This window comes from Ovis canadensis, chromosome 22, assembly GCF_042477335.2.
Source record: "Ovis canadensis isolate MfBH-ARS-UI-01 breed Bighorn chromosome 22, ARS-UI_OviCan_v2, whole genome shotgun sequence".
In the NCBI taxonomy this organism is placed as follows: domain Eukaryota; kingdom Metazoa; phylum Chordata; class Mammalia; order Artiodactyla; family Bovidae; genus Ovis; species Ovis canadensis.
The window spans coordinates 31,402,575-31,427,815 of NC_091266.1; the positions used below are offsets into that span (position 1 = coordinate 31,402,575).

Consider the following 25,241-nt stretch of genomic DNA (forward strand, 5'->3'; position numbering starts at 1 on the left):
CGCCAGGCCTCCCTGTCCATCATCAACTCCTGGAGCTTACTCAAACTCATGTCCATTGAGTTGGTGATGCCCTCCAACCATCTCATTCTCTGTCATCCCCTTCTCCTCCTGCCCTCAATCTTTCCCAACATCAGGGTCTTTTCCAATGAGTCAGTTCTTTGCATCAGGTACTGGAGTACCAAAGTACTGGAGTTTCAGCCTCAACATCAGTCCTTCCAACAAACATTCAGGACTGATTTCCTTTAGGATGGACTGGTTGGATCTCCTTGCAGTCCAAGGGACTCTCAAGAGTCTTCTCCAACACCACAGTTCAAAAGCATCACATCTTCAGCGCTCAGCTTTCTTTATAGTCCAGCTCTCACATCCATACATGACTATAGGAAAAACCATAGCTTTGACTAGACGGACCTTTGTTGGCAAAGTGAGGTCTCTACTTTTTAATATGCTGTCTAGGTTGGTCATAGCTTTTCTTCCAAGGAGTAACTGTCTTTTAATTTCATGGCCTCAGTCACTATCTGCAGTGATTTTGGAGCCCAAGAAAATAAAGATTAAAAGATTAAAATTGGTTCAAATAACAGCTTTGTCATTTATTAGCTGTGGGACACTGGACACATCTCGTGTTCTCTATGAACAACTCCCCTTTCCCCATTTGAAAAAGAAAAATCAAAAATTTTTTCTTCTAGTAATATTTTTGAGGGGAAGAGGAGGATAATTTAATGGTAAAATGTGTAAAGTTACTTTTATCTAAGAACTTGATACATTTTTAGACCTTCAAGATGTATGAGTTATATTACCTGGTTTATGTTTAAGAAGCTATAATGTTAGTATGGTACAGTAAAATATTTCAAAAGGCTTTCATTTTCAAGGACAAATATATTAGTATTTGATAAAGCATTAAAGGATAAGCATCTTGTAATACACAACGTTTGCCCTCAAAGTCATAAGTTCTCAACTGGTTACTAATCAGAGAATCCAGACTGTTGAGCAACTTTTTGATTAAATCATTTATTAGTTCACTAGTCATCAACCTCCTGGTGTGTTTAAAGAAAACTCACAAGGTTGTTCCACCCCTGACTTGTTAAACTGGAATGCTCAAATGGGTCATTAAAAAAAAAAAAAAAAAAGTGGCAAGAGCAAAACAAACAGCACCATATTTTAATCTTTATCACAGGGCTAAAGTCCTTTCAAAAGAGAGATTAAAGTAGACCTAACTGACTGTTCACTTTCTGAGTTAGAGGCCCAAGTTGAATTAGCAGGGACTGTTATAAAAGCTTTAGGTTTCAGGCTCACAGTCGTCTGAGTGAGACGAGAAGGCGCCAATGGATCTGGCTGTGGTCCTCGTGCTCTGCCTCTCCTGCCTGCTTCTCCTCTCACTCTGGAAACAGAGCTCTGGGAAAGGGAAGCTCCCGCCGGGCCCCACTCCTCTCCCGATTCTTGGAAATATCCTACAGCTAGATGTTAAGAACATTGGCAAATCCTTAAGCAATGTAAGTAGGTTTTATTTTCCTCCAGGGACTTGCAAAGGGTAAGTAAGTGAACATCTGCTTTAAAAAATATATATTAAAGTATATTACAATATTTTAAAATTACTAAAATATGTCATTTTAAAGCAAATACTCCTGTGGAATATTACTTTTTGTCTGTCATTGTCAAGAAGAGTGGAAAGCATTTCTTGAGTAGAGAAACATTTGGGTCTCTGTATAACTGAACCAAATGATAATGTGGCAAAAGATTGGAGTATTGCTTTTCTTCTTTGTTTCACCACATTTGCTATGATTTTTGGCTGAAGATAAATGATAAGGGAAGTGTTTTGTGATTAGGGATGTCATTCTAGAAGTCATCACTTATATAAACTGCGTGTTTTGTTCAGGATAACCATGACAATTTAACTTCAGTGAAGAAGTGAACTATGCCTGATGTTAAGGAAATAGCTTGGGATCAGGACAAGTATGAGTGAATGAAAGAAAAGAGTCATTATTCAGAGCCAGCTGGGTGGTAACAAAATCCTTCTGGATTCTGCACAAAGCTGCTGTCTGCAAGACATGATGCCAGATGAAAGCAATTGTTCTTCCATGAGCTGCTGCGTGTCCTGGCACTGACTCTGTGATGCTTGCTTGCTTCCTGTCAGTAATAGCAGCGGATCTGAAACAGGGCTGGGCATTTGAATCACTGAGGGTGGCTTTTAAAAATGTAGATTTCTAGTATTTATTACTGCTGAGTCAGAATTCCCATGGGATGAGCTTTACAAGTGATCTGGAAGCAGTCAGTTGTATATTGGTTCTGAGGTAGGCCAACGGGTTACTGATGAATGGCTTAGGCACTAGAGGTCGACTAAGCCATGTTGAAATTTGGGTCTTCTCTTTAGTAAAAATTTCTCCAAAGAAAACATGCAGATGGCCATAGACACATGAAAAGATGCTCAACATCACCATTAGAGAAATGCAAATCAAAACTACAGTGAGATATCACCTCACACTGCTCCAAATGGCCTAAATAATAAAAAGTCTACAAATAAATGTTGGAGAGGATGTACAGAAAAGAGAACATTCCTACACTGTTGGTAGGAATGTAAACTAGTGTAGCCACTATGGAAAAGAGTATGGAGGGTTCTCAGAAAGCTGAAAATAGAATAACCATATGATCCAGCAAATCACTCCTGGAGACACACCTAGAAAAACTATAGTTCAAAAAGATACATGCACCCCTATGTTCATAGAAGCACTATTCACAACAGCCCAAACATGGAAAAAACCTAAATGTCCATTGACAGAAGAATGGATAAAGACGATATGCCACATATATACAATGGAACACTTCTCAGCTATAAAAAAGAGGAAATAAAGGCCATCTGCTACAGCAAAAGCAGAGACATTACTTTGCCAACTAAGGTCCATCTAATCAAGGCTATGGTTTTTCCTGTAGTCATGTATGGATGTGAGAGTTGGACTGTGAAGAACGCTGAGCGCCGAAGAATTGATGCATTTGAACTGTGGTGTTGGAGAAGACTCTTGAGAGTCCCTTGGACTGCAAGGAGATCCAACCAGTCCATTCTGAAGGAGATCAGCCCTGGGATTTCTTTGGAAGAAATGATGCTAAAGCGGAAACTCCAGTACTTTGGCCACCTCATGCGAAGAGTTGACTCATTTGAAAAGACTCTGATGCTGGGAGGGATTGGGGGCAGGAGGAGAAGGGGATGACCGAGGATGAGATGGCTGGATGGCATCACCAACTCAATGGATGTGAGTTCCACGAGTTGGTGATGGACAGGGAGGCCTGGTGTGCTGTGATTCATGGGGTCTAAAGAGTCGGACACGACTGAGTGACTGAACTGAACTGAACTACAGCAACATGGGTGGGTCTAGAGATTATACTAAATAAAATAAGTCAGAAAGAGAAAGACAAATACCATATGATTTCACTTATATGTGGAATCTAAAATATGGCACAAACAAACCTATCTTTAAAACAGAAACAAGACTCACATAGACAGACTTGTTGCCAAGGGAGAGGGAGCGGGTAGGGGAGGGATGGACTGGGAGTTTAGGATTGGTAGATGCAAACTATTATACTTAGAATGGTTATACAACAAGGTCCTACTGTGTAGTCCAAGGAACTACATCCTATCTCCTGGGATAATCCACAATATAAAAGAATATTTAAAAAATTATGTATGTGTAAAACTAAGTCACTCTGCTGTACAGCAAAGATTGGTACAACACGGTAAAGCAACTATACTTCAATTAAAAAAAAGATATTTGGGTCTTCTATTAACTGTGAGACACAAGAAATAAATAGGAGAGTCTTTGAGCCTTAATCTTTTTATCTATAAAGCAAGGTAAATAAACCTAGCTCAGGGTATTGATATGATAATGAGTAATAATTTGAGTACCAATTGCTCAGGCCATGCCAAATATCATAGTGATATATTTTGTCTTTTATAACATTTTAATGAAGTACAGTTGATTTACAATATTGCATTAGTTTCAGGTATACAGGAAACTATTGAATTTTTTTTTGCAGTTTATATTCCATTATACATTATTACAAAGTATTTTTAAATGAAAATAACGGTGGGCCTTTATTATTTTAAGAAAAACATCTGGACATACATACACATATTCCTAAAGGTTTTCATGGGGTTGGGACTGAGGTTTAGAACACACACATTTTACAGAAATTCCCCAGGTGGTTCTTGACATCAATTACATCATAAATTTAAGATAAATTGTATATTGTAGATATTAACAATTTTAAAGTTATGACATTTATGAAGGACTACTGGCAAGACAATATGACTGTACTGCTACACTTAGCTAAAGATACCCATTTACTAAGAAACAATAGGCTCAGCAACTGATCTCAAGCAGAAAAAAAATTGTTTCAGTCTGCTATGGTACAACTTTGAATCTGTCAGTAAGTAGTACCATCTGCATAGAATACCTGCTTCCAAAATGTTTGTTAGCACACTTTGAAATTACTCTGCCATCATTAAACATAAATTTTGAAATTATAGTCATCCATGACTTACTTCCAACGAATATTCATTGGAAGGACTAATGCTGAAGCTGAAACTCCAATACTTTGGCCACCTTGTGAAGAGCCAACTCATTGGAGAAGACTCTAATGCTGGGAAAGATTAAGAGCAGGAGGAGAAGGGGACACAGAGGATGAGGCGGTTGAATGGCATCACCAACTCAATGGACATGAGTTTGAGCAAACTTCAGGAGATAGTGATGAACAGGGAAGGCTGGCGTGCTGCAGTCCGTGCGGTCACAAAGAGTTGGACATGATTAAGCAACTGAAAAACAGCAAATGACTTAGTTCAGGTAGGTCAGATGACTACCATTCTATTCTAGCTTTCTGAATTTGTAAGGGGGAAAAGGCTTGTAGTGCACCTTTCTGTAGCATATCAAATAAATTTCAAATTGAAAACGTGATTTACTATGGTAATGCACGTGTTACTACTACAAACCTTGTACAAAGCAAAACAGAGGCAAGATAGGTATGGAAAGAGTAAAACCTTCTGTTTTTGGCCCTCAAACTGTGTGAAGTTGTGAAATGCCGTGATGATCTCTGCATTTATAATAGATATCTGTATGTTCTAACTATGTAAATAAAATAGCTGGTATGAAGCGACATTAAAGTTTGTTAACAAATGAATTCTTTCTAACTTTAACCCCAGAGGAAAGTCTGGGTAAACTATATAACATTTAAATCTGCTTTGGAATATAAGCAATATAGCTTATACTATATGAAAGTTTTGACTATTTTCCTGTTAGAATTTTGTAATTGACTCAAGTACTATTACATCTCCATTTCTGCATATGAAGATAGTGACTTGTTCCAAGTAATTCCCAGGTAGTAAAACACCTAGAATTTGAACTCTAAAGCCATGCTTTGGTGACTGTAAGATTTTCTAGAACAAATCTGATCGTAAACCATTTCGTGTTTATGTTTCACTAGATCCTCAGGGGAAAATGGGGTGCTTACTTTGATTTTTCAGGTTTTAGAAACATTTCTGGAGGATCAACTTATCTAGTGAATGTAGAGCTTAATTTAGCTAAAGTCTTGATTCCAAACCCTTTAAATCTGACCTAAAATTTTTTTATCCCTTTTTATCTTTCAATAGATGTATATAATTGTCCTCTATTCTATCTTGTTGGCTACTTTTCAGTTCATCTCAAATTGCAATCTGCCTCGGGACAGAATTTGAAACTTAAAACTAAATGTTTATAAATTTATAAAGCATTGCTACATTTTTTACTAAGCAAAAAAAAAAAAAAAAAAAGGAGTACATTTAATTCTATGGAACCCAGGAAAGGGGCTGGAAAACTGAATAAGAAACTTCTTGAAAAGTCAAGTACTGACTTTTTTCTCTTCTTTGAAAAGAAACTATTAATATTTCTACCATAATTTCTAATGCCAACTGTGGCTTCCTTTAACATTTCTCCTGTTTTAAGGATAACTATATTAGCTTCCTAAACAACAAAAAAATCCAGTGAGATATACACCTGATATAAAAGTACCCACAGTTTCTTATACTGCCTCTTTTTCATTGTTCTTGTCTTCAAAAACAGAAAGAACAGGACAGGAAAAATAGCATTTAGGTTTTAATGTAAAGTAATTATTAAAAGAGATTAGCCCTGGAAATCATACTTCTCTGTGGTAGCCCTTAGCGTTTAAGGATCAGGAAATAAAATATCCCACTATTACATGAACAGAACCAACTTATATAAATAATGAAATTACTTACCTGTGAGCCCTAGGCTATACTCCCTTCTCTGTGGTTTGATTTACATAAAGGAAGACTGTAAGCTCGTCTGTCTTGAGAATGAATGAAGGATATGTTTGTTTGAACCACTGAAAGGAGTTTTCTTAATGGCTGAAGACATTTTATAGTGTAGAAATCCCTTTTTCCTATTTTGAGTAAAGAACGTCCATTCTTAATATGGTGTCCAACAACTAAAACAATCTGAGGATTTGTTACTTGTCTGTGATGTAAACTGACTCCCCCTTCCATTACCATCCACTGCCCTCGGGGACACTTTGGTAGGCGTTTGCTTTACAGCATGCAGGGGCTTGCCCAGTGACTCAGTGGTAAAGAATCCACCTGCAATGAAGTAGATGCCAGTTTGATCCCTGCGTGGGGAAGATCTCCTGGAGGAGGGCATGGCAATCCACTGTAGTATTCTTGCTGGGATAATCCCCTGGAAAGAGGAGCATGGTGGGCTGCAGCCCATAGGGTCGCAAAGAGTCACACATGACTGAAGTAACTAAGTATACAGCATGTATCTAGGACGCTTGATCCTAGAAGTGGCTGCCCACTGCCACTAGGAAGTCTACCAGGTGATGCTTCTGGTGCCAGGCCGAGTTTTCCGCCACCTCAGAGCTGCTCGTGGTCCATTAGTGTGGAGCTGCTGATGGTTCATAGTGAGGAGCTGCTGGTGGTCCATTAGTGCGGCGCTGCTGATGGTCCATAGTGAGTGCTGCTGGTGGTCCATTAGTGCGGAGCTGCTGATGGTCCATAGTGAGGAGCTGCTGGTGGTCCATTAGTGAGGAGCTGCTGGTGGTCCATTAGTGACGAGCTGCTGGTGATCAGCCTCCTGGGCTGAGATTCCAGACGTAGGACGAGCATGTTGCTTTGCAGTTGATCCGCTTCCAGCGCCCCGACCTCCGTGGTACCGCCGCTCGGGTGTCCCAGGCTCCCACTGGAGCCTCGCCGCCGTGCAATTGCTTTGTGGCCCAATCGGTGATGGGCACCGCCATCTCCGTGGTGGCCTGTTACAAGTTACGGAGTGTAACTCCCTGTGCTGTACACCAAGCCTTGTTGCTTTTCTGTCTCATGTATAGTTGTTTGTATCTGTTAATCTCTTACCCCTAATTTGTCCCTCACCCACTTTGGTTACCCACAGATTTGTTTTCTGTGTCTGTGAGTCTGTTTACAATTTGTATATAGATTCATTTGTATTTTTTAAGATTCTCTATATAAGCGATATCATGTAGTATTTTTCTTTTTCTGACTTAGTTCACTAAGCTTATTCTCTAGGCCCATCCATGTGGCTGCAACATTTTATTGTTTTTTTTTTATGGCTTAGCAATATTCCATTGTATGTATATACCACATATACTTAAGCCATTTATCTGTTAAGGGGCACTTGGGTTGCTTCTATGTCTTGGCTATTGTAAGTAGTGCTGCTGTGAACATAGGGATGCATTATCTTTTTCAATTAGAGTTTTCTTTCTTTTTTTTTTTCCTGGGTATATACCCAAGAGTGAAATTGCTGGATTATATGGTAGTTTTATTTTTAGTTTTTAAAGGAATTTCCACACTGTTCTCCTTAGTGGCTGCACCAATTTACACCTCTTACACTCCCACCAACAGTGTAAGAGGCTTCCCTTTCCTCCACACCCGCTTCAGCATTTAGTACTTGTAGACATTTTGATGATAACCACAATGGTACCTCATTGTAGTCTCAATTTTCACTTCTCTAATTGTTAGTGACTCTTTTTTTTGATTCTTAGTGATTTAAAGAATCTTTTCATTGCATGTTGGCCATCTGTAGGTGCTTCTTCGGAGAAAGGTCTATTTAGGTCTTCTGCTTTATTATGCTGAGATATGTTCCCTCTATACACACTTTAGTGAGAGTGCTTTTTTTTTTTTTCTCATGAATGGATGTTGAATTATCATACTTATAAATCCCAAAGAAAGGCAATGCCAAAGAATTCTCAAACTAGTTCACAGTTGCACTCATCTCACTGGCTAGTAAAGTAATGCTCAAAATTCTCCAAGCCAGGCTTCAAGCCATACGTGAACTGTGAACTTCCAGATGTTCAAGATGGATTTAGAAAAGGCAGAGGAACCAGAGATCAAATTGCCAACATCCGTTGGATCATGGAAAAAGCAAGAGAGTTCCAGAAAAACATCTATTTCTGCTTTATTGACTATGCCAAAGCCTTTGACTGTGTGGATCACAATCAACTGTGGAAAATTCTGAAAGAGATGGGAATACCAGACCACCTGACCTGCCTCCTGAGAAACCTGTATGCAGGTCAAGAAGCAACAGTTAGAACTGGACATGGAACACAGACTGGTTCCAAATGGAATCAGAGTAAAAGAGTACCTCAAGGCTGCATATTGTCACCCTGCTTATTTAGCTTATATGCAGAATACGTCATGAGAAACACTGGACTGGATGAAGCACAAGCTGGAATCAAGATTGCTGGGAGAAATACCAATAACCTCAGATATGCAGATGACACCACCCTTATTGCAGAAAGCAAAGAAGAGCTAAAAAGCTTTTGATGAAAGTGAAAGGAGAGTGAAAAAGTTGGTTTAAAACTCAACATTCAGAAAACTAAGATCATGGCATCTGGTCCCATCAATTCATGGCAAATAAGATGGGGAAACAGTGGAAACAGTGACAGATTTTATTTTGGAGGGCTCCAAAATCACTGGAGATGGTGATTGCAGCCATTAAATTAAAAGATGCTTGCTCCTTGGAAGAAAAGTCATGACCAACCTAGATAGCATATTCAAAAGCAGAAACATTACTTTGCCAGCAAAGGTCCGTCTAGTAAAAGCTATGGTTTTTCCTATAGTCATGTATGGATGTAAGAGCTGAACTATAAAGAAAGCTGAGCCACAAAGAACTGATGCTTTTGAACTGTGGTGTTTGAGAAGACTCTTGAGAGTCCTTTGGACTGCGAGGAGATCCAACTTGTCCATCCTAAAGGAAATCAGTCCCAAATATTTGTTGGAAGGACTGATGCTGAAGCTGAAACTCCAATACTTTGGCCAACTGATGTGAAGAACTGATTCACTGGAAAAGACCCTGGCGGGAAAAGATTGAAGTAGAGAGGCGAAGGGGACGGCAGAGGATGAGGTGGTTGGATGGCATCACTGACTCAATGGACCGGAATTTGAGTAAACTCCAGCAGTTGATGATGGACAGGGAGGCCTGGCATGCTGCAGTCCATGGGGTTGCAAAGAGTTGGACATGACGACTGAACTGATAGTGATATATAAGATCCAGAAATGTTTGCAGTTATGTGTGGGAGAATAAATTATAACAATATGATGATAATAACAGTCTCAATCATGAGCAAAATAGACCAAATTATGACTTCTTTTGCTGATATTTGCATTTTCTTTCCATTTGCCAGCTCTCAAACACCTATGGCCCTGTGTTCACAGTGTATTTTGGCTTGAGGCCTGCTGTTGTGTTGCATGGATATGAAGCAGTGAAAGAAGCCTTAATTGATCAGGGAGAAGAGTTTTCTGGAAGAGGCAATCCCCCAATGTCTCAAAGAGTTAATAAAGGATATGGTAGGTGCACATGTGCACGTGTCCAACATTGGTAATGGGGGTGGGGAGAATGGAAAAGAGGAATTTGAAGAGCCCCTCAGCAGAGCTTGGTCGATCTCTGAGGCTGCCAAGTGTCAGCTCGCTCCTCCTTCTCTAGGGCCTCCCTCCTAGTCTCTGTTTCCCATCCTGGCAGGAATCATTTTCAGCAACGGGAAGAGATGGAAGGAGACCCGGCGCTTCTGCCTCATGACCCTGCGGAATTTCGGGATGGGGAAGAGGAGCATCGAGGACCGCGTTCAAGAGGAAGCGCGCTGCCTGGTGGAGGAATTGAGAAAAACGAACGGTGGGTGATTCTGTGCTCTGTAATTCTGACCTCAGCAGACCGCTCTCTTCTCCAGGGATGCCCATGGAAACATTTCAGGGGCGGCCACATCTTTCATATGGTTCATGGCTTTCAGCCCTCCCATGGAGAAGAGAGAGAGGAGAGGAGAGCCCAGAGGGCTTTTGTGTATCTATGCTTGTTGTGTGTGTACACCCAGGATGGAGAATATAGTGTGGATTAAAGGTCATTGAATCCTATTCTGTTTTGAAATTTTTGTTTTCAGATCATTAGGACATGAAGGTAAGGGGTTTTGAGTCTCCTTTTTTGTGTGTGTGTGTGTGTTAGAGAGCATTTTTTCCCCTCATAGTGTCAGTGTGGGTTATCTATTCCAGAACATTTCATCAGGGAATACTTGTCAAGTGGACACGGTGGGAATGAATTCATCATGCCCCTCTGGAGGGCATGTGCTTTCACTTAATTGGCCTGTATTTGTATGGTCAACCTTACTCAGATGTCTGAGGGTTTCTTCAGACACTCACTGCCTACAGTTCTAGCCAGTAATGATACTTTTCTATGGTTTTAATTACTTAGGTATCCTTCAGTGCAGGCCTCATCTATTGTGATTTCCCTGTAAACAACTGTTTTAAAATTATCAGCTTGAGTTATTTAATGTTGCTTCTAAGTTACAGTATTGTTTTATGAATTCTAAGAAATAGATGCTATAGAGTAATCCTAAAATTTACAAAAATACGAGGTTATAAAATGATTTATTTGGATTTCAGCCTGCCTTCCTTATTAGTTGCTTCCAACTTCAACTTTCTCTTTACATTTATCTTCCCTCCCTTACTGGTAAAGAATCTGCCTGCAGTGTTGGAGACCTGGGTTCAGTCCCTGGGTTGGGAAGATCCCCTGGAGAAGGGAGAGGCTACCCACTCCAGTGTTCTGGCCTAGAGAATTCCATGGACTGTATAGTCCATGGAGTTGCAAAAAGTCGGACATGACTGAGAGACTTTCCCTTTCCCTTTCCCATATTTTGTATTTTCCATATTTTATGATACTTTCACATCTAGGAAGGCCTTGCAGACCTGGGAAGCAACTGCCTCTCCCAGGGTTAGTTAATCCTGAGATAGAGCATCACATCTTTTCTATGAGCATGTCTTTTATTTTCAAGCCAACCATCCAGAGCCCATACTTTCCAGATACCTACTTTATGAAACCCTCACACACCAAGCCAATATTCTCCCTGCCCTAAATCAACCCAAGGCATTATGGGACAACCAGGGACCATCCCTACTGCCTAGCTGCTGCTGCTGCTGCTGCTGCTAAGTCACTCCAGTCGTGTCCGACTCTGTGTGACTCCATAGACAGCAGCCCACCAGGCTCCTCTGTCCCTGGGATTCTCCAGGCAAGAACACTGGAATGGGTTGCCATTTCCTTCTCCAATGCATGAAAGTGAAAAGTGAAAGTGAAGTCGCTCAGCCTTGTCCGACTCTTTGAGACCCCATGGACTGTAATCTACTAGGCTCCTCCATCCATGGGATTCTCCAGGCAAGAGTACTGGAGTGGGTTGCCATTGCCTTCTCCCTACTGCCTAGAGCCCTCGGAAATTATCCAAACTATCCATTCCTAAAGTTAGTTAGCATACTGACCCCACCTTGCTCATTTCTTCCGTGAAACCCCTATGAAAGCTCTGCTCCATGCTCTCTCCTGACTAATCTTGGTGCTTCCCCATGTGGCCCTGTGTGGTATACCCCTCCTCTTGGGAACAAACTATCTTCCCTATGGCTATCATCTCCTGATCTGTTGACCTCATCATGTGAATAAAAATAAAACCCCAAGTACGTTTTAAAACAACTGGATTTGGGATTAAAACTCTTAGGGTAATTTTTCACCCTTACTGCTAGATGTACTGATTTATGAAGTGCAAATTATCTGCTTTGTAACTCTTCCTCTCCAGTGACGTGACAGGAAAGATTAAAAATCAGGTTGTAGTTGCCACACACATGGACATTTCATTTTAACCTTTGTTTTTGCTTTGTGATTGAAGTTTGAAATGAAGAATTCTTACTTTTATTTTAGGCAAACAAATCTTTGAGTTTGCAGTTTGTTTGTGTTACTTTTTCTTCTCATACAGTGTGGATGACTTTTACTCATTTTTCCATCAAACACCTGAATTTTTCCATAATCTTTCTCTCTTAAATCTCTTCCTCTCCTGTTCCTACCAGTCATTCCTTCAACTATTTATTATATATAAAAGGTTCCCAGGTTCCTAAATATTTTTTCCTTCTTACACCAGTGCTTAATTATCTAGCTTACCAGACAGATATGATTCTGTACTGATAGATAACTTGAATTTTTTTTTAACCGGACCTTTAAATTTTTTTTTTTTTCCGTTCTTCAAAACAACCAGCAATTTGGCTCAAGGCAGTAAAGTAAATGGAGATTTTGGAAACAAGTTATTAAACAAACTAGGATGGAGGAATTCCTTGTTGACTGAATGGTTAGGATTCTGGGCCCTCTCTCTGCCATGGGCCCAGGTTCAGTTTGTGGTTGCTGAGCTAAGATCCCTAAAATTGTGCAGTCCAGCTAAAAAGTTAAAAAAAAAGATCTGTTAAACAAGCAAGGATGGTATGGTCAATTCATGTTAAAGGCAATAATGATGTATTTTAAGCATAGTTAAATTTTTGCTGATAAGGGAATCTCTATGTAGATGTTGATTCAGAGATTCTAAAATTATCTGTTATCCACAGCAAAGTTTTATATTTATATTTTAACAGTGTTTCATAAATCTTTTCCATTCTTTAGGGTCACCCTGTGATCCCACTTTCCTGCTGGGCTGTGCTCCCTGCAATGTGATCTGCTCCATTATTTTCCAAAATCGGTTTGATTATACAGATCAGAATTTTCGTAACTTGCTAGAGAAATTTAATGAAAATCTCCGGATTGTGAGCTCCCCATGGATACAGGTGAGGTCATGCGCCTTTTTTTCTGAGAAGTCATCTGTGTTCTTTTCTCTGACAAGTTCATAATTCAGTATGGGCCAAGCTGTGAAGAGAATGTTTGAAAATTGAACATTTTGGATATTACAATGTGGCAACTGGGAATCCAATTTTCCCCTCTTTGTTTTGTTTTTTAGTTTGATATAGTTTCTGTTTGTTTGTTTGACTTTTGCAAGCTGTAGCTATTCATTTATTTAGTGACTTTTCTAAACTGTTTTGGCACAATCTCTCTCTCTCTCTCTCTCTTTTTTTGGTCTAGTGTGGTTGCTGAAATTTCTGTTCCTTTAGCTTATTATGTTCAGCTAGTATTTAAATAGAGTTTTTTGATTTTTGGTGTTTCTTTTTGTTTTTTAGAAATTGAATAAAATATTCTTTAAATTCTATAGTGCTTTACAATTTTCAGAAGTTTCACACACAAGATTTCATATAATCGCATAAAACCCCTTTTCCCCCTCACTACCCTTGTATTGCCCCTCCGTCCTCTCCTCTCCCTCTATAGCTTGTTTTCATATCTGTGAGTCTGTGGATAGCAATGTCATTGAATGTGAGGATCCTAAGAAAAGAAAGGTGAGACAAAGAGATGGAGATAGAGCGGAAGGGAGGAAAGAAGAAAGGGAGAAAGCGAGGAAATAAAGGGAAGGAAATGACTTCTAGATTTGTCCTTGTGTGCTTAGTTGCTCAGTCATGTCTGAGTCTTTGTGATCCCATGGACTGTACCTGCGAGGCTCCTTCGTCCATGGGATTTCCCAGGCTTTTCCCAGTATCCTGGCTTTTCCTAGGGATTTCCCAGTATCTCAAGGATACTGTGGTGGGTTGCCATTTCCATCTCCAGGGGATCTTCCTGACCCAGGGATGGAACTTTTGCATTGGCAGGTGGGTTCTCTTACCACTGAGCCGCCTGGGAATCTCTTAGCCAGGTTATTTTCAACTTTGCCTTGGTCTTCGCTTGTTACTTGCACTCAGCCTAGAGATCAGCCAGAGGTGATAGCTTAGTCTCTTCTCAGGTCTTTTCTTAGCAGATGTCCTGCCCTGGGCATGTGTATAGCTTTCTAAATTCCTCAGTATACATGGGTGCTTTTGAATGTCCTAATTTCTTAAAGGCACTCCCTCCCCAGCTAGTCTTTCTGGAGTTTGGTGCTCTGTTGTGTACCTTAACTGTAACCTTTTGCTCCAGGCAACTGTGGGCTTTTCATTAATCTTGCCAGGTCTTTGAGACATCCGTACTGTGTTTCCACCCTAAGTTCCAAGTCAGATGAAACAAAAACAAGTGCCTGTCTCAGTGCCTCAGGCGGCCCCAGACAGGTCAGAACACAGATACACAGCTCTTTGTTAGTGAGGTCTGCTCTGGTACCACCAGAATGAGGAACCAGGCTCCCGTACCACAAGCTGCCCTTGTTAAGGCCACTGCCAAGGAAGGAGGTGGGACAAGGAGAAAAAACAATAACAGATCTTTTCTGCTGTTTTTAAGTTGTCTTATCTTTGTTATCAACATTTATGTGATTGCTGTAAACCTTGGTGCTCTAGAGTTCTGACAAGTTGATTCTGATAGTTTCTGCCTAATTTTCTGACACTTTTTAAAAGTGGGATAGGCCTTTTGAGTTGTCTATGGCATCATTTTTGCTGATGTTATTCTAAGTGAAAGTTTGAACGTAACAGTCCTGCCTTAGTGTCATAATGTAAACATCTGGGAGAGGTGGCTGTGCCTTTATTTTACAAAGAAAAGAAAAGCCTGAATATAAAGCTGGAATTCAAGACTCTTGCCTCCCTGGCCAGTGGTTTTTTCCACTACCCTACCAAAATCCAGTTTCCATAAACTACTTTGGTGACTGCCCCAAAAGCATGCCCACAGCATTCAGTGAACGTCCAGGCCCTTACTGGAAGGTTTCCATCATGCACAGGCTTGTCCTCCAATCACACTTAGTGATTTCCTCATCACATTACTTAGCAGAAATATCCTACTTTAGGAAGAAAGAGAATATCTTTTTCAGAGAGGAAGAAAGTTTGTGAGCAGAGATGCCACCGGGAACACTGACCAGGGCAGGGGTGTTTGATGCTTTAGTTGGTATCCTAGCTGACCAGGTGATTGGGCTTGGAATGATAAAACTTCCAAACTTCCTTAACCTCTGTCCTCATCTACAAAATGTGCATCATAGTAATTCATGTTACTCTATATTTCAAGGTTGTAAAGAAGAATTAATTTAGAAAAAGAGAGAATTGACATAAAAATGCTTTAATAACACAAGGTTGTTGTATGAATATGGGAAATTACTGTCAACTTTTATCACCTGGTCAGAGTTTTCTCTCTTAAATACCTCTATCAGCATAAAGAATTATTTTATATGTATAATATAAAAAGCTCCCCCTGAAGATATAGACCATTTTTATTCACTTCAGTTTGTAACCAGGGGTTGGCATATGGTATATATGTCTTCAACATGTATTTTTAATTTAATAAATACATATTTTTAATCTTTAAGATCTGCAACAGTTTCCCTATTCTCATCGACTATTTCCCAGGGAGTCATAACAAAGTATTTAAAAATTTTGCTTATGTGAGAAGCTATGTTTTGGAGAAAGTAAAAGAACATCAAGCAACTCTGGACATTAACAATCCTCGGGACTTCATTGATTGTTTCCTGATCAAAATGGAACAGGTAAAATGTTGATGACAGATTGGTTATCTATTTGCCTGAAATTTTTTGTTCATTAACTTGTTCTGTACTTATTAGGGATGTTTAATGGTTAGAGAAGAAATGCTTGATTAGCCCTTTGGGTACTATTTGTGCATGGATCTGGATTGAGCATCATGGGAGATTTAAAATTGAATTGTTAAATAACGGATACATGGACCTTGTCTGTTGGGTACTAATAGGCTAGATGAGAAGAAAGAGAACACACATCTCAGGTGAAATGGAAGTGCAGACAAGTGAGAAATTAAAAATACTGAGCCATAACAGGAAGGTGGGTGTGATCATTTCACATAGCATGTGGGAGAGCGAGAAGGAAGGGTTTTGCCTGCTTGGGTTTCCTGTATGTCCTGAAGCTTGACGTATATCTTCAAATATTTACAATAAGTCATCGGGGAGGGAATTTCAGATTGGTAGAATGATGTCATGAGAGGTTCAGAGGTGTTTGTGGTAGAGACTAGGTGGATAGAAGAGAGAAGCCTTAACTGAGTGGAACCAAAAATAATTCTGGACGGATATAGAGTTGGAGGTTGGTGTCCTTCAAGTAAACGTGAACGTTGGCATGAAAAATATTGATTTTTATCAGGTAGATGTATGAACCAGGACAAGAGTAGAGTGCAAATAATTACTGGGGAAGATTATCCTGGGAGTTCTGTAGAATGACCGGTACAATGAGAATGGAGCTCAAGGACCAGCTATGAGACTTTTAATTTCTTTGGACTTTGGCTTGATGAAAGTCTGGAACATGGAAATGCTGAAGATTCTGAAATAAAATCAATCTGTCTATCTTGTCATATTATCAAAGATCTATAAATATTAGTTTTAGTTAGAAGAAAGGATGAGAGCCAAATTATAGGGACTGTCTGGGAAATCTCAGTAAAAAGATCAAATTTGTTATCTGAAAAGTTCAACTAGGGAAGGAAAAATTCAGATAGTAAATTTTAATAGTGAATATGATTAGTGGTAGGGTCAAGTTAGAAATTGTGTCAAGAGCAATATAGCTGCAAATTTGTGTAGGTGCAAAGCCATTCTTGAACTGGGGAAAGGCAGGATCCAGTAAAAGCTGTAAAAAGCCATGTAGAAACTAATTCTGGAGAAAGAAATGTCTTCATCTGAGGCCATCATTATTTTATTCAACCACTTTGTAGCACTGGGCAGAAATGAGAAAACAGTTAGTAGGCTAAAATGGCAAGGAGCCAAAGATGCTGATGAAGATGACATTTGAAGAATTGTTCATGGGTTTGAACTGGACTGCTCAAATCATGTGTTTCAAACAGAATGAAGGGAAGCACATGGAGTGGCTTAAAGAAACGGGAGGAAGGAAGAAGCAAATCTGCTCTCTGATTTCTCTGGTGCTTGGGCAATGATTTTTGTCTTTCTGGGGCCCAGTTGATTTGAGAATCTGATTAGGAGGAAGGAAACTGTCCTAGAAAGATGCACCTATATGAGTTCCTGATATTTTGCACATAATTTGAGGGATTCTCATTGTGCTATGAAGTCTCTCCACTAATCCTGGGTTAAGGAGGCTCTAAGATGTCTGGTATTCCATTTAACAGTGGCTGTTTCATCAGTGCTATGTTTAAAACCCTTATTGTTTCTCTGGACTTCACTGTCATATTTATTTTTTTATAGCATCTTTATTCAGTATAATCTATATACCATATCCCTCACGCATTCAGTATACAATTCAGTATTTTCACAGAATTGAACAACTGCCACCACGATCAATTTCTGAATATTTTTATGACCTTGAAAAGAAATCTTATATGCTTTTGGAGTCACCCTCATTCCTCCCCAATCTCCCCAGTTCTAGGTTTCACTAACCTATCTTCCATCTTTATAAGTTTGCTATTCTGGATATTTCATATTAATGGAGTTATACAATATGTGTCTTTTGTGTCTAGCTTCTTTCACTTAATGCTTTCAGGGTTCATTGATAATGTAGCATACATCAGTACTTCATTCCTTTAAATGATTAATGTGTGGCTATGCCACATTTTGTATATCTGTTGGTTGGTTGATGGACATTTTGGTTCCTTGTATTTTGGTTTTGATGAGTTTGTGGACATTTATGTACAAGTTTTATGTATGTGTGCATTTGTTAAGTTGCTTCAGTCATGTCTAACTCTTTGTGACCCCGTGGACTGTAGCCTGTCAGCTCCTCTATCCATGGGATTCTCCAGGCAAGAATCATGGAGTTGGTTGCCATGGCCTCCTCCAGGGGATCTTCCCCAACCAGGAACTGAACCCATATCTTTTACCCCTGCTGTAATGGCAGGCGGACTCTTTACTACTGGCACCACCTGGGAAGCCCCACAAGTTTTGTATACACATATGTTTTAATTTCTCTTGGGTATATGCCTAGTGATAGAATTGTTGGTGGGCTTCCCAGGTCGCACAGTGGCAAAGAATCCACCTGGCAGTGCGAGAGAAACAGGAGATGGGAGTTCAATCCCTGAGTCAGGAAGATCCCCTGGAATAGGAAATGGCAATCCACTCCTTATTCTTGCCTGGGAAGTTCCAAGGACAGAGGAGCCTGGTGGGCTGTAGTCCATGGAGTCACAAAGAGTCGAACACAACAGCACAGCACAGACAGATGATAACTTTGTATTTAACCTTCGAAGGAAGTGTGGCAGATCAAAATCTGAATGCAAGAACTGAAGCTATAAAACTCTTAGAAGAAAACTTACACATAAAATTGACTGCACCATTTTATATACTCACCAGCAGTGTATGAAGCTTACAGTTTACTCACATGTTTGACAGTGCTTCTAATTATCTGTCTTTTTGATTCTAGCCATCCTAGTAGAATCTGATCCATTTTCACATGGATCATGTTGCATCTGTAGGTCAGTTTGGGAGTAATGCCATCTTAACTATTCTTTCAATAGATGAACATGGGATGTATTTCCATTTATTTAGGTCTTCTTTAATTTCTTTCAGCAAGGTTTTGTATCGGCTAGTTTAGTTTTGATAGGCTATGTGTACATAACCATTGATTCTTCAAATTCACTTGAACAGATAGAAATAGCAATAATGATTTATAAGAACTCTACTCTCCTTCTTGGCCTCAGAGTAATTTTGAGTTGACAAAATTAGAAACTGTGAAATTGATGTTATCAATGGGGATAACTACTTTTATCTATCAGGTACAACTGTGATAGGGTTAAGTCTATCTTAATGGTGTTGGATTATATAATATTGGGCATGCCACAGGTTGCTTGGGGATTGTAAGAGCCTTATTAAATTAATGCTAGTCTAGAGGACTGGATAGGAAGAAATGACTCTTTTTGGTATGTTCATGACCTCTGTAGTCACTATTTCAGATTTTTCCTTTCTTATTTTCAATTTTGTGTCACATATATCCCTCCTCTAAACCCACCTTAGTTGTCATTGTGAAGGGCTTTAACTCTCCCAACTTCCAATTTGTGAGAGCTTTATTCAGTCAATTCCTTATTCTGAGCATCTGCACTCATTTCCTCCACCAAGCTGCCTATTGCCTCACGTCTTGGAATACAGTAGTGGCCGGCCCCATTTTGTCTTTGTATATGGGATAAATAAACTCACTATTTCTTTAAACCACTGTGAACTTTTTTTTTTATTGGTAGGCAAACACAACCTTAATTGATAGAAATGAGCAAATTAGAGCCATATCTTGAAAAATGTTATAAGCCAAAATCAAGAGTTTGCAATTCTCTTTTCCTTTTAAACCATTTTATCTGGACTCTGACTAAAGACGCATGAAGAAGTTGAAAATGTTCAAAAGCTAACATAGCAGCACATCCTCGAATAGATTACAAAGAAAAAGAATGGATTCACGGAGACTCTTATGTTGGGAAGTCCAGGGCTAGCCATGAAGTGCATTGAACTTAGGTGCCTTCCATTTTCCTTCAGCATATTTAAGTATGTAGATTTCATCTTCACGCTCAGATACTCATGTTTCAAAATGATGACCTACACCGCTTATACGTCTGTATCTGTGTTTTGACTGTGAAGACAGAAAGAGAGAAACTGGCATCAGCAAGCTCTTTGGTAAGAAGTAGGTTGCTTGACCAGTGTACCTGAAAAAAAGGCTTGGAATGAAGTTTTTAGGCAAGCTAGGGATGAGGAGTAGGAAATCAAGACTGCATCAGCCCAGTCCACACACTTTGCCAGTGGCTGTAGTACTGCACTCGAGTGTCTAGGTTTATTTAGCTTTCTAACAGTATGTGTTATTTTGGGTTGATTTTAATTATTTATGCTGGCAAACTACCAGATAATTATATCAAATAACTTCTAGGAAAAGCACAATCAAGAGATGGAGTTTACTTTTGAAAACTTGATAGCATCTGTGTTTGATTTGTTTGGCGCTGGGACAGAGACAACAAGCACCACGCTGAGATATGGGCTCCTCCTGCTGCTGAAACACCCAGAGGTCACAGGTATGATAACATGGTGGGCAGGGTGAGTTTCGGGGAAGATATTGGGTCTTCTGTCTTATAGTTCCTCTTAGAGAAGCTTTAGTTTTGAAATTTCGATGTCACCCACTATAAGCTGCCCAAATATTTAAAAAACAAAAAGGTGAATTTAAGACAAGTATAGTAGGGAGGATTGCTGAGAAAAGTAGAGACAGTATGAGCAGTAGCAAAGGCAATAAAGCTATGGATTTCATCAATAAAAAATTCCGGTGAGGTATCTGGACTTCATGGGAAGGGATTTGCAGCAGGCACAACCAGCATAAATTGGCCTACAATGGACTGTTAGTTTTCTTAAGAAGTGGCCACTTTGAATGGTAGATATGTTTTTACCTAAATTTTCCTTGTTCTAAATATGCAACATTATAATGCTAGGATAGGAAAGATGGGGGCTATATTGTTGAAGTATAGCAGAAATTCTAGAAATTTGGTGAGACAGCCTGAGAAAATTTTCAGTCTGAGAAGTGCTTTAAAAGGTTAGATTTAGAAAAAGATATATGATATTTAGACAGAAAATGTACCTAAAAGGCCACCTGATGCGAAGAGCTGACTCATTGGAAAAGACCCTGATGCTGGGAAAGATTGAGGACAGGAGGAGAAAGGGATGACAGAGGATGAGATGGCTGGATGGCATCACCGACTCAATAGACATGGGTTTGGGTGAACTCCTGGAGTTGGTGATGGACAGGGAAGCCTGGTGTGCTGGGGTTCATGGGGTCACAAAGAGTCAGACACGACTGAGTGAATGAACTGAACTGAACTGTACCTAAAATAATTTTTTCCCTTTTTAAACATTAAATAAGATAGCATTTCAAGTTGCAAATAAACACACAATACATATCCAATTGCAAGCCATACATACATCAGTTATAGAATTTGATTTTTAAAACATCGTATATTATTTTGATATGAAAATAATACCTGATACCTGTTTTTCTTTCTGTGATTGTCGAGACCAGCTCAACAAGCAGGGTTTCCGAAAGCGTGATACGGTGAGAGAATGAGAAAGGAGACACAGGAATTCATAGAAAAGAGAGGCTCAGGGGACCAACACCGCTCCAAGGTGAAGGTGCCGAAACTGAATCCAAGCCAGCTTTATTACACTTTCAGCCATGAATGAAAGAATATGTGGGGAGTTAAACTGTAACTCATGTGGCCTTCAGGGCCAAAGAACAAAATGATCATTAACCATTTAGTAATTAGGAAACAGTAATCAATAACAAATCAGTAACTGAGACTAATATTTTTATCTATAGATTTTTCACCAGATATATAAAACATGTGACTCTGAGACGCCAGTTGAGAAACAGTCTGGGGTCGGTTTTCCGACCCCAGGATCATATCTTGTTTTCAAGATTATGAACTGATCCCTCTGGACTTGTTCCAAGAGTCTCATGCCTTATAGCATCCAGTTTATCAATAATTACAAATTTCTTTTGCGGCCCTTGCCAGGGGCTGCTTTTCTTTTATTCTTCCTGTCTCCTACATGTGATGACAGAAATTTCTTGAGTTAATAATATACTGTTTGTGTTTAAAGTGTTTCATCATTTCTATTTTTTATTAATGATCCTCTATGCTAATATATGAGCTTCCCAGGTGGTGCTAGTGATGAATCTGCTTGCCAATACAGAAGATGTAAGAGAGGCGGGTTCGATCCCTGTGTCCAGAAGAGCCCCTGAAGAAGGGCATAGCAACTCACCCCAGTATTCTTGCTGGGAGAATCCCATGGACAGAGGAACCTGGCGAGCTACAGTTCGTAGGGTTGCAAAGAGGTGGACATGACTGAAACGACTTAGCACGCATGCATGCTAATATATAGGCTTCCTTGGTGGTTCAGATGGTAAAGAATCTGCCTGCGATGCAGGAGGCAAGGGTCGGGAAGATCCCCCGGAGGAGGGCATGGCAATCCACTCCAGTATTCTTGCCTGGAGAATTCCATGGACAGAGGAGCCTGGTGGGCTACTAGTCCATAGGGTTAGGAAGAGCCAGACACGACTGAGCGACTAACACTTTTATCACTTTTCATGCTAACATAGAGGTGTGCACAGATTTATCTCAAAGCCTAGCTTGTATGAGTGTCATTTGTACTTGTATTATGAAAACTCTCTTAGTCTAGGTATACTTCTGGACATATAATTGATGTTTATAACGATGTTGGAACACCTTTACAGAGTTCTATGTCACCCTGATTTGGTATGAAATTGTGGCGTGGCATGTGTTTTCCTCTTTTTTCCAGTAGTCTTACTTGTGTCTTATCAGCTAAAGTCCAGGAAGAGATTGACCGTGTGATCGGCAGACATCGGAGCCCCTGCATGCAGGACAGAAGCCACATGCCATACATGGATGCTGTGGTGCACGAGATCCAGAGATATATTGACCTCGTCCCCACCAATCTGCCCCACGCGGTGACCCGTGACGTTAAATTCAGAAACTACCTTATCCCCAAGGTAAAATTGTTTCTCTTGCAGTGACCTCAACACTCTTGAAGTTCCCATATTCACAGTATGATTTCAGTCCTCAAGATGAGAGAATTGGAAAAATCATACATATGGCAGCTTGATGGGTCTTGTGTTGTTTCCAGTTTGTGGCTATAAATCTTTATGACAGCTCTTGATATCTGGCTAAGTCTCCCAAATTTGTTCTGCTTCTTTAATATTGTTTTGGCTACCCTTAGCTGTTTATATTTCCAGGTAAATTTCAGTATTCATTTGTCAATTACCCAAAACATTCAGCTGTGAGTTTTTTCATGGTAGTATCAAATCAATTTGGAAATTGACATCTTGACATGTTGATGCTTTCAATTCACAGATACAGTTAATTTGGGCTTTCTTTAATTTTTTTGATACTGATTTAATTTTTTTGATACTGTTTTGTTTTTAGTACAGTGACTTGCACATCTGTTATGCTTTTCTCAGATAAGAAATATTCTTGATCTTATTATACATTTTATAATTTTAAAATTGCTTTTTCCATTTTTTTGGTATATAGAAATAGAATTGATTTTATTATCTTGATGCCCTTATATCTAACAACCTTTCCAATTTCATATATCATTGTTAATAATTTGTTTGTAGATTTATTTGTAATATCTATATACACCACAATTCTGCCATCTGGTTTAATATTTGTTTTATTCTTTATTTTCCAATTCTCATGACTTTGATTGACTTTATTGCATTATCACACTGGCAGGATTTCAAGATAATATTGGACAAGGTGGTGATAGTGGCTGTTGTTTCATTTATGATATCCTGAAAGAGGTGAGGGTTATATATCTCATCATTGAGAATGATATTTTATGTACATTTTTGTAAATATTAAAAAAAAACTGATTAGGGAAATACTTCCTAATCCTGTTTTTGTATGATTTGGGGGATGAACTTTATTTTTTATAGCAGTTTTAGGTTCACAGCAATTTTCAGCTGAAGATACAGTGATTTCCCATATACTTCCTGCCTCCACACATGCATTGCCTCACCCATTATCAATATCCTCTACCACACTGGTACACTTTTTACAATGGATGAGCCTATACTGACCATCATTAGCATCCAAAGTTCATCATTTATATTAGGGTTCACTCTTGTACATTCTGTGAGTTTGAGCAAGAGTCTAATGATATGTATCCATCATTGTAGTATTATCTAGAGTAGTTTCACAGCTCTAAACATCCTCTGTGCTCTGTTCATTCATCCCTCTCTCCCCCAAACCCTTGGCAACCATTTTATGCCCATTGATTAGGAACTCCCTATTTTCCCCTTTCCCTTGCTGTTCACAATCTGTCTAATTTTTTCCACAAATGTGTGTATAATTTGATCAAATGGATTATTTGCATTTGTTTATATGGTATATATTTTGTTCCCTCTATCTCCGTCTCTCTCATATATAAAAAGCTGAATTTGGTTTGCTACATTTTATTGAGGACATTTGTATTTTTATTTGTAAGAGGCTGGTCTATAATTATACTTTCTCAAAAAATTTTTGTCAGACTTCTGATATCAAGGTAATGCTGGCTTCATAAAATAGGTGGGAAATTTTCCATACTGTGGGTATATTTTTATTAGGTATATATATTTCTTTTGGGTGTTCAGTTAGTTCTGCCTTTTCTGTGCCTAAAATGTTTGGCTTAATCTCAGATATTATATAAGGAAAAAAAAAACAACGCAGTCTTAGGTGATATTTATCTTTTCCCAGAAAGTGTTCATCTTTCCTCTGCTAGACAGAATTACATAACACCTCCTATTTCAGAATTGTATATGTACACAGTCAAAAATTGACCGCAGATGCCAATTTGCCTTTCCAAGTTTCTTCCATCTGGAATCTGGAGACCAATTTTAATCAGCAGTTTTTCAGTGCTTTCTAACACGTGGTTTCTGTTTTTATTCAGACTTTCTAGTTGGCATCCTACAAGCTATTCTATTTTGAAGCCTGCATATGTTACTATTATACATAAAAATACGATAACTCAAAATTCTCCTTTGAGGAGAAAAGGGTTGTGAGTTTCTTACGGTTGAAATTATTACCACTATCTTCTGGGAAAGACGGAATTCTGAATATCTGTGTGCCCCTTATGACAGCCACTAGCCACATGTACCCAGTGGATGCCTGAAATGTGGTTAATGCAACTGAGGAACTGAATTTTACATTTTATTTACTTTTGACTGGCTTAAATATAAGAAGCCATAGATCACGCAAGTCTACCGTGTTAGAGCTGCTCTAAGTTTTTTTTTCCCTCTCACATGGGTTTAGAAATCCCTCATCCTTAATTCTGCAACACTAAAAACCTGAAAAATTAAAAACAAATATAAATTTAGTGCAATTTCATTTGGTGGTCAAAATGTGACTGGAACTGAAGTGAATCTATTTTTATTCCTTATTTATGCCACTTTGTGTGAATATTCATGTCCTACTGAAGACATTTGTATACTGTCAATAATACTAATCGTGTTTACCTCAAAATGTCGCCAGATTAAA

General features: G+C 39.2%; 1 protein-coding gene and 1 long non-coding RNA gene across 3 annotated transcripts in view; one reads left to right on the forward strand and one right to left on the reverse strand.

The window, feature by feature from the left end:
• Positions 1-1,107: 1,107 nt before the first annotated feature.
• LOC138427947 (cytochrome P450 2C18-like) overlaps positions 1,108-25,241 on the forward strand; it is a 39,466-nt gene continuing 15,332 nt past the window's right edge. Inside the window, exons 1-7 of one of the 2 annotated variants that reach the window (XM_069568071.1) lie at positions 1,108-1,487; positions 9,664-9,826; positions 9,999-10,148; positions 12,933-13,093; positions 15,604-15,780; positions 20,093-20,234; positions 22,527-22,714. In XM_069568071.1, coding sequence (XP_069424172.1) covers positions 1,320-1,487; positions 9,664-9,826; positions 9,999-10,148; positions 12,933-13,093; positions 15,604-15,780; positions 20,093-20,234; positions 22,527-22,714 — 1,149 coding nt within the window. In that variant the 5' untranslated portion in view covers positions 1,108-1,319. The remainder of the gene's footprint in view (positions 1,488-9,663; positions 9,827-9,998; positions 10,149-12,932; positions 13,094-15,603; positions 15,781-20,092; positions 20,235-22,526; positions 22,715-25,241) is intronic. The other variant, XM_069568072.1, reaches the window with a different exon arrangement.
• LOC138427950 (uncharacterized) lies at positions 19,383-21,385 on the reverse strand. The gene is made up of 2 exons (XR_011252228.1): positions 21,196-21,385; positions 19,383-19,801 (listed from the first exon to the last, which is right to left on the reverse strand). It is a non-coding gene; the product is annotated as an uncharacterized lncRNA (long non-coding RNA).